At 44.0% G+C, this 9,704-nt stretch overlaps 1 protein-coding gene across 2 annotated transcripts in view; it reads left to right on the forward strand.

Annotated features, from left to right (window-relative positions):
* The window catches only part of LOC124777455, a 51,513-nt gene extending 44,423 nt beyond the window's left edge, over positions 1–7,090 (forward strand). The window contains exons 1-3 of one of the 2 annotated variants that reach the window (XM_047252871.1): positions 714–813; positions 4,613–4,698; positions 6,762–7,084. In XM_047252871.1, the coding sequence (XP_047108827.1) occupies positions 4,624–4,698; positions 6,762–6,968 (282 nt within the window). In that variant the 5' untranslated portion in view covers positions 714–813; positions 4,613–4,623 and the 3' untranslated portion in view covers positions 6,969–7,084. Of the gene's footprint in view, positions 1–713; positions 814–4,612; positions 4,699–6,761 lie in introns of those variants that run through there. The other variant, XM_047252872.1, reaches the window with a different exon arrangement.
* The last annotated feature ends 2,614 nt before the right edge of the window (positions 7,091–9,704 follow it).

Below are 9,704 nucleotides of genomic sequence, written 5' to 3' on the forward strand. Positions count from 1 at the left end.
TCTGGTATGGAGCCCCGCAGTCACAGGCTGGATTAGGCAGCTTCTTCAACTTAAAGGGAGCATCCCTGCATCGACCATGGCCGGTACGGATTCTGTTGAGAGTAGTCCAGGTCTTGTGTGGTAGGTCGAATCCACTTGGAAGTTTAGCACCTGAGAAGATGTTACGCAGGCGCACATCTGTCACTGCTTCCCACCGACCTTTCCATTCTTCAAGAGGTTTGAAATCCTTAGCAACCATGTCAGCAGCATCGCACAGAGTTGGATGGCGTGATTTCAGTCTCTTAGGCAGGTCGCTATGCGTGGATAGGTTAGAATTCCTGGAGATCTTGTAGAATTCTCTCATAAGGGTAGGACATCTGCGTAGATAGCTATAAAAAACACATAGAAACCCATCATCTTCCTTTCACAAGCCATTCTCGGAACAACGGCGTGGGCTTTGGGCTTTTTGAAGTTATACGGTCCCGGAAACTAGCGGAGTTAATAAGATAGTAATCCCCCTCTCCCCCACCTAGTTATCACCAGTTTTTCGGAGAGCCGGCGAGGCAAAGGTCGTTCGTTCTTTGAGTCAGACCCTGTCAGTGCGCCGGGTGAAACGCAGCCTCTGGTGGAACACGCTGACGTCACGGTGACGCGACCCCGGGCAAGAGCGGCTCAGCTCGAATAGCGGTGCCGCCGAGGTACCGGCCGGGGATGAACCGACGGGAAGTACGGGCTACCGCCGTCCCGTATAAACGGCAGCAGGCGCAGGACACCGTCAGTACAGCCAAGGCAGCGGCCCCGGCGCACACAGTAGCAGCAGCACCTGGAGCTCCGGTAAGTTCAGATAGCACTAGACGTTGTGAACACGCAGATCCTCACTATCTATACTACCAAACGGCTAACCCGAGGCATCGCCCTAGTAGTAGGATGCCTATGTAACGGCGTCCAGGGACAACAAAAATTTAATTTCAATATTTCATACAATTTTTCATCAAATTTGAAAATTTAAAATTATTACATAGGTTTAAGCCAATAGAAACTGTGTACATATCATGAGGCAGCGTAATTAACGGCGTGCAAATTATCCATAATATATTCGTCCAGTGTTTGATAGAGAGACCACTTAGCGACTTTCAAAAAACTGTAAGCACAATTTCAAACCTTTCCTAAACTTTTTCTTGCTTACATGTTTATCATCAAATATTTAACACATTGTCTCATTTGTGACGTAATCAGATCCTGAAAGTGTTTTATACATGAAAATCCGATTGTTTAAAGAACACGAGGCGATTTATGAATAGTAGCTGTTTTATAACATTTAAGTCAACAATATTGTGGCTAGTTTGATACCCCAGACTGTCTTTTCAAGCTGCTCGAACCGTTTTATCTATCTGTATCTAGTACAACTTATTAATGTGTTACACATCTTTAAACTTGGGCTTTCCCTACAAATTTGTCCAGCTATTGTTACTTACTATTGCCTATTCCTAACTGCGTAGGGAGCGTTTCTGTGACCAATCGCTTCTCGTGATAGGATTTTCGATGCATTCCTTAACAAGCTTATTACACACACTCCTATAATTCTTCTGTTGCGACAGATATCGGATGCTTAGAATTTCAGTTTCTCGAATGCCTCCATAGGCCACATACTACTTGCATACAATGTTCCCCAACAGTCAGTTTTTCATAAAAACATTCTGGAAATCGTGTGTACGTGGCGTACATTTCATTGAAAATGTGTTTTTCTGCTGCTGACTGAGCGAGGTGGCACAGTGGTTAGTACACTGTACTTGCATTCGTGAAGACGATGGTTCAAACCTGCGTCCGGTCATCCTGATTTAGGTTCTCCATGATTTTCCTGTATCGCTTCAGACAAATCCCGGAATGGACAAGGCCGATTTCCTTCCCCATCCTTCCTTCATCCGATGGGACGAAAGACCTCGCTGTTTCGTCCCCTCCCCCAAATCAACCAATCTTCCGCTGCCTCAGACGGCTGTCTTGTTTCGGATATATTACTTGATCTTGCAGCCCAGATAAGAGAATTCCTTCACTTCTTCGACCTTGTATTTTTGTGTTTCCAACATAGTCTTTGCTTTGCTTATTCCTAATGTGTCCACTTCATTGTTGGTACACACTGTTGACGATGGAAAAGTTAAGAGTCATTTGCGTGGTAGGCGACCTTAACTTCCAGGCATTTATTACGTCATTCAGAACGAATCACTAACAGAAATATAGGGGAGATGTGAGTGGTCAACCGATAAATTGCGCTATCGTTTACCTGAAACGGTTCATGAAAACAATGATTGACCATCGTTCGCTCTTTAGTGGAACTTTCACTCTGCTTGGTTCAGCCTGCGGAACGAAGCACAGATGTGACGGAAGAATTGATATGTTGAAGGAGACTCGTGACTTACGCCTGAGTAGCTCAGATGCCAATAGCATTGTCCACAAAAGATGAGACCTCATACTGTAGTCCCGGTCCGGCATACAATTTTAATGTGTTACTAAGTTTCCAAATCAAGATGTCCAACAGAGAGTGCAATACTCTCTCATCACAGCAAGATCTCCCTCAATTCAGTCCAGCGCAGTGGCTAGCACACTGGACTCGCACTCGGGAGGACGACGGTTCAATCCCGTCTCCGGCCTTCCTGATTTAGGTTTTCCGTGATTTCCCTAAATCGTTTCAGGCAAATGCCGGGATGGTTCCTTTGAAAGGGCACGGCCGATTTCCTTCCCAATCCTTCCCTAACCCGAGCTTGCGCTCCGTCTCTAATGACCTCGTTGTCGACGGGACGTTAAACACTAACCACCACCATCAATTCAGTCCATCGATATACAATCGATAGTCTAGCAAACTCGTACTAAAGGAGGAAACTTCATGTATGTGGATGCCAGATTGTTTTTTTTTTCTTTTAAAAAGGACAATCCGTAACTATTACGCGTCACTCTGTTTATGATTTCTCTCCGTTATGCAGCACAGAATGTAGATTTTTTTGTCGAGTTCGTATGGTTTCGTATCCTTCTGCTGTTCGCTATTCTTTTATTCACATGGACAAGGCTCTCCACCTAAAGAATGCGCTTATAAGTTTTTACACACGACCAAAGGTGCTCTATCTGACCAAAAGTATCCGGTCACCTATTAGTCGGTATTAACGTGGGGTGTGTTCATACATCGCCTTTAACAAGGCTTGAACATTGCTGGAGAAACTTTCAGTTACGTGTTTCTCTGCCTGTGGAGGAAATGCAGTTCATTCGTACTCAAAAGCCGAAACCAGAGAGTAATAAGTGATGTTGGACGCTGGGGATGGAGCGAAATGGGCGTCCAAGCTCATCCCAAATGTCTTCCATTTTGTTCAGGTCGGTACTCTCGGCAAGCAGGTTTGCCTCAGGAACGTTACAGTACATAAACCCTTGCCTCGTAGATGCTGCTCTTTGACAGGAAATGCATCGTCGGATTGATACAAACTACCATTGTCTACGAACTGTACCTCTACGGTACGCAGTACACACAGTGCTGTAAAATGTCTTCATATCCTTCATAAACTTAATGAGGAGACCACACGTTGACCATGAACAGCACCCGCTTACCATTTGCTGCTGTCACTGCTACTGACAACACAATACGGTACTCTCGGCCTCCTCTAACACCACATCCTTTGTATTTCACTGTTTGCACTACACATGATGGCAAGTAACGTTCTCCATGCATTCGCCAAACCCAAACATTTCCATCGGGCTGATACAGGGTACAGCGTGATTCATCACTCCACTCGTTTTCAGTCATCCACTGCCCAGTGGCGTCTGTCTTTACGTCACCTCAAGCGTCCCTCAGCAATGACTACGTAAATACGTGGTTGATGATGTACTGCTCGACCATTGTACCCAATTCTTTTTAACTCTCTAGCTGTGCTGCAGGTAGCACTGGAGCTCTCGAGTAATTCCTTCTGTTGCTTTCATGCGATTTTTACAAATGCACTCCGCAATGTTCCGCGATCCCTGTCCGCCAGTACGTCTTCCTGGTCTTGCTGTGGCTGTGATTGTTTCTTTGCTTTTCTACTCAAGAATCACACCAGCAACAGTCCACTTGGGCGGCTTCAGAAGGGCTCAAATGTCCATAGTGGGTTTTTTGCCCAGGCGATATCCGATTACTCCCCACCTCCTTTAACACTGGCGGTTCAGCCTATCACGACATCTAGTGTCCAGTTTCACATTACGTAAGGGTGTCCGTATAGAGTGTATAGTGACTGTGATACTCCTTTCTTTAAAACGTGGATATTTAGGCATGATGCAAAGCACGGCTGGACATTTAAATGGTTCAAATGGCTCTGAGCACTATGGGACTCAACTGCTGAGGTCATTAGTCCCCTAGAACTTAGAACTAGTTAAACCTAACTAACCTAAGGACATCACAAACAGCCATGCCCGAGGCAGGATTCGAACCTGCGACCGTAGCGGTCTTGCGGTTCCAGACTGCAGCGCCTTTAACCGCACGGCCACTTCGGCCGGCCTGGACATTTAAACATATGTAAATGTTAAGCTTTAAGCAAGAGTGATCATTATTGGACGTGTTTTGGTCAGTGTTCGTTCACCTGCTAATGCAGTCCTATCCTAACCGTAAGTGTTTCCGTTCCAGATTGAACGAGTATGAAGGCAGCAGTGCTCCTCGTCGTACTGAGTGCCATAGCGCTCAGCTGCGCGTTCCCTTCACCCAAGGACAAGGTGAGTGCCTTACTCTCCGTACACTTCCTTTTTCTGGTAGCAACAACTCTTAATCCCTCCAGTAACCGACTGTGGTGTGTGACAATGAAATTTATTAATAAACACAAACACAAAACGAGGCTCTTTTGCAGTGTTAGTTTTAATTCCTCATTTGCATTTAAATTTCGGTAAGCCGTTGTTCACTTTTTTGGTTGAGGGCCTATAGCGTACCTGAATCGCTTTCCCCCTTCCCCTCTTTCCTACTATATGTGCTTCTACTGCACGGAGAGTGCATGTGTCGGTGTCTCTACACACAATTTATCTAATTTCAACGCTGTGGTCAATATGCAAGGTGTAGTCACAGAAATCTGAAGGCTGTAAATTGTATGTTGCAGGTCATAGTACGTTTTGAATCTCAAGTTACTGAAAGAACAGCTCTCCAAAATACGCAGTGTGTTTCTTGTGATATCTCCTATTGGAATTTCATGAGTTTTTATTTGAAGATCTCGCGTCGACTACACAAACCTGAGCAGCCCCAATTTGGTAATAGCCCCAAACCGTCGAACGTGACTCGAAAGTGACCTTTTCCTTCCGATAAATCTCACTGTGGAAATAGCTTCTCGCAGCTTTATTTTCTAGTCGTTTCATCCTCAATCACGCCGGTCACATACTCGACGGTGCATGAGGTTTGTGTCTCATTCGAATGTCTGAACGCCAACAGTGTAGTCTAATGAGACAGACATCTTTTCGTCTATTTAAGCGTCTTGTTATTACATTTATTCTTTGCACCAAGCGCTGGTTGTTACCAAGTCCTCCCCTATTACGTACCAAATCTGTGACGATTTTAGCGCTCTGTCACCAGTCTCTGAGAGCTGCAGACGACGTCTGCTATGTCTCTCCTGTGCATCACAGACAGCAACTTTCAAGCTAACTTGAGGCACACAAGATGCAACTTCCGCTTCTGACAGTCTCACCATCTTTACTAAATGTATCGATCTCTGTCCTGAGTTGCGCAAGCTCGTATTTGAGTTTTCCATTAAGCCGAAGCCTTTATTGGTCCGAAAGAAACACGGCAACAACTTGTAGTCCGCTGTCTACAGTCTTATGAGTCTCGTGAATGAACGGAGGAAGCTGAGTTTCATGCGTTCAGTGCATGCGAAGTTATGGTCTAGCTGCAAACACGTTTCATATGCCTACAATGCGTTAGTGGCCGTATCTTAAGTTCGCTGGGCTTGCCCCACGACCCTTCTTCAAGATTGTAGGGACTTACGTTTCTACCTAGTGCTATCAGAGTGGCAGGTTCCTCTTCGTATTCTATGTACAGCACACAAACGGCACCCAGTGGCGGAATGTGCTAAAACGAACGTGTTTAGTAATCGTTTTTATACGTGTGCGAGTTCGAGGGAAGTCGCCTTCAGTAAAGAACGCGATCCATCGATATATTCTTCGAATCATGACATCGTAAGCTACATACAAGATGTATACGACGCTTTTGCTAGTTTGCTATTGCTGTAGATGTGGTTAGTGTATTTTCTTTCCAACATGTCGTTTAGTTCGTGTGTGTGCTACAGCGATCGTTTGATTTTGTGGTTATTTCTTAGTTTAATTTATCATGTGATTTTTTTCTGTATAGGCTGTGATGCATGAAATATTTGTCTATAAACTAGTGCAGGTGGGGATCCATTCGGAGGGCGGGTAGATTAGGTCGTGTTCTTGCAACGGATGGCGTCGTACAAATGGCGAGATATTTCAGAAGCTGACTTGTTGGCGATCCTATTGATTGATTTGTTTTCTGCTGGCTGCCTCCTAGGCTCGTGGAAAAACACACAAACTGTTAGTCTGTAAGTTCTTTAAGCAGAGCCGAAATAAAAATGGTGATGGTAATACAGATAAAAAAATTTACGAATGGTTGTTTTATTCATTTGATTCATTTTGTGTTCATTGACATCCCATACTATTGCCAGTGATATATTCGAATAAGATATACAAGAAATATGTCACCGTTTCGGATCAGATGCTGAAGCTCATTTTTGGAAATCGGAGAAGCTGATGTACCTGCTTACCGGCACGTCATTTCGTTCCAGGAGGACCGTGGCGGAGTGGACGTGGACGTGCACAGGGAGAAGGGCGTGGGCACGGTGGTGGGCGTGCAGGGCCAGGGCAACGTGTGGAAGAGCGGCGACGGCAGGACCCGCGTGGACGCCGACGGCTCCTGGCAGAGGGTGTACCGCGGGCCGGCGGCCGGCAAGCCAAAGTACTCGGCGGGCGTCCGCCTCTCACACAGGTGGTAGCCGAGCACGGCCGCTGCGTCGCGTCTGGGTATTCGCCGCTCACCTGCGTCCCACCTCTCTTCGGAAACTAAATGCCGAAAACTGCCAGTTGTTGAACCAACATTATGTTCGTAATGCCAAAGTACTGCCTATTATTACGTTAACCAAAATATTAAGCTTAATTTATTCATTTTTGGTTTAATAAACATATAAAAATCAACTGTGTACTTCTTTACTGACTTACATCGACTGCCATGCCTGTTTCACTAATACGTTCTGTGTGTCATCACATTTTAATTTTTCGTTTATTGTATTTTCTGAGTCGTAGATAGGCATTTGCCTGAATGTATATGGAAAAAATTAAAGGCAGGCAAGATGGTGTACCAGATCTACAGACGGCAGAGCGTCACACATCCATCACTCCAGGTAAAGCAATGCGTGCTACACTCTACGAGCAGGTGAAATGTGTTCCTGGCCTAAAAAATAGGAAGAGTGTAAACAAGTCATGCAAAACTTACGCAAAACATTTTTACCGGGTTAGTTACATCTTCTGTCATACGAAACACAACACGACACACAAACGCGCTGCACTTATGGAGAAAAATATCTATATTTAATTTGTACAATCCATAGTCACATAAAAGTGATGCACAAACCTAATTTGCTAAAATATCAGGAGCACAAATGTAACATTTGTCACTTTACGAAAATTTTCACGCCGGCCGCTGCGGCCGAGTAGTTCTAGGTGCTTCAGTCCGGAATCGCACTGCAGCTACGGTCGCAGGTTCGAATCCTGCCTCCGGCATGGATGTGTGTGATGCCCTTCAGTTAGTTAGGTTTAAGCAGTTCTAGAGCTAGGGGACCGATGACCTCAGCTGTTAAGTCCGCTAGTGCTTAAAGCCATTTGAACAATTTTTAAAAATGTTCAGTTTCCTACTTTAAGAAGAGAGACACGTCACCATTTGTTCACGCTATCGGAGATCAGCAGAATTACTGAACACAGGAGGAGTGACCCATCCGTAAAAATGTGGAAGCAGAGATGGCAATTGTTGTTAATTGTATAGTTCTTAGCTCTAGCAGGATAAAATTTCCACTGCTATGCACAATGGATGACTTGATGCAGCAATTAGACAGCAACACTGAATTTTAGTGGAAATTGTCTGCCACCACAGTCTCCTCTTTCCCTGCTTCGTCGTTCGAGAAGATCAAAACAAGGGTGTTCAACGGACATCAAACTAGCATCGTTCTCAGTGACAAGGAATTCGTTAGGAATTTGAGCACCAAGGAAGAGGCAGTTAGGTTTTATTTTAAGGAAACTATGAAGAACTTCCTTGATAGCAAAAACAATTAAACAGACGCGATGGGAGGAATGTTGTGGACATGCGAGATTCGGTGTAACGTATATATGAAGATGAACATTGTCTGCAATCGCCTAGATTAGCAAGTGGAGAATCTAGGGACTATTATAAGGGAACATGGGGATCTATTACATCAAGATATTGAGCAGTGTTATAAAGAACTTTGAGGCAAGAAAATGTTGGCTGACTACTACTGAGGTGTAAAAAGAGACCTGCCCTACCGTAGGTTATCGATACTGCCGGAGCCGACACCTCAAAGTTCCTGCGGGTGCCGCTAGCGGCACTTTGGACATCGCCACCAATGAAGACGACGAATGAAGACCACCAGGAGGCTGTTTTCAGCGATTCCCATCTGGGCACCATTCTTATAGTTCAGCTGCTAGTTTAGTTGCTAGCTGGTGCCGAACGTTACACCGAGTTGTTGATAGCTGTGCAGGGGCAGTTGAATTTAGTGAAACTAAACTTATAATTGTTGTTGTTTATAGGGTCCCAAACTCCTGACTTCAGAACATTTCTGCTGAGGCTAGAAAGGGTTCTTGGTTCACTTTATAGTAAGTACCCAAATTTATTTGTATGTGGCGACTTCAGTATTAATTTTATATGTGATTGTGCAAGATAAAGGTAGTTGTAAGATCTCCTAAACTTACACGATTTGATACATACTGTGTTCTTTCCAACCAGGGTGCAGACGAACAGTAGCACAGCCATATACAATATTTTTATACGTGCCTCATTACTAGATGGGCATTCTGTTAGTTATAGGGTGAATTGCCTTTCAGATTATCATGCACAAATTTCAATACTAAAAGGCTTTTGTAGTCAAACAAATGTTATATATAATTACTAACTATATAGCAAAGTTAACCCAACGGCAATATAGAGTTTTTTAAACCTCGTTAAGGAACAAGAGTGGCAGGATGTTTAAAGTGTCGATAACATAGGTGACAAATATAATACTTGCCCTAACACATTTCTCATGCTCTTTGAGAGTTGCTTTACATTAGAACGTTCTAAAAGGAGTACTAGTAGTAAAAGGCAACTTGGGTATCTGACTAGTGAGATAAGAATATCAAGTAGAACAAAGTGGGAATTATATCCAAATGTTAGAAGAAGTCACAACCAAGCTACAGTAACCCGTTACAGATAGAACTGTAAGGAGCTTAAACACGTCATTAGGAAGGCAAAGTGTGTGTGCTACGCAAACAGAATAATTAATTCACGGGATAAAATTAAAACCATATGGTTAATTGTGGAAGAAGTGTCTGGTCAGCAGAACAAGGTCGACGATATAAAGTCAGTTCGTAGTAAAAATACTTCTGTTACTGATAAGTCAGATCTACGTACAGTAGTTAACAATCATCTTCTGAGTATTGCTGGCGAATTACATAAAAACTTTGTT

Source organism: Schistocerca piceifrons, chromosome 2 (assembly GCF_021461385.2).
Source record: "Schistocerca piceifrons isolate TAMUIC-IGC-003096 chromosome 2, iqSchPice1.1, whole genome shotgun sequence".
In the NCBI taxonomy this organism is placed as follows: Eukaryota; Metazoa; Arthropoda; class Insecta; order Orthoptera; family Acrididae; genus Schistocerca; species Schistocerca piceifrons.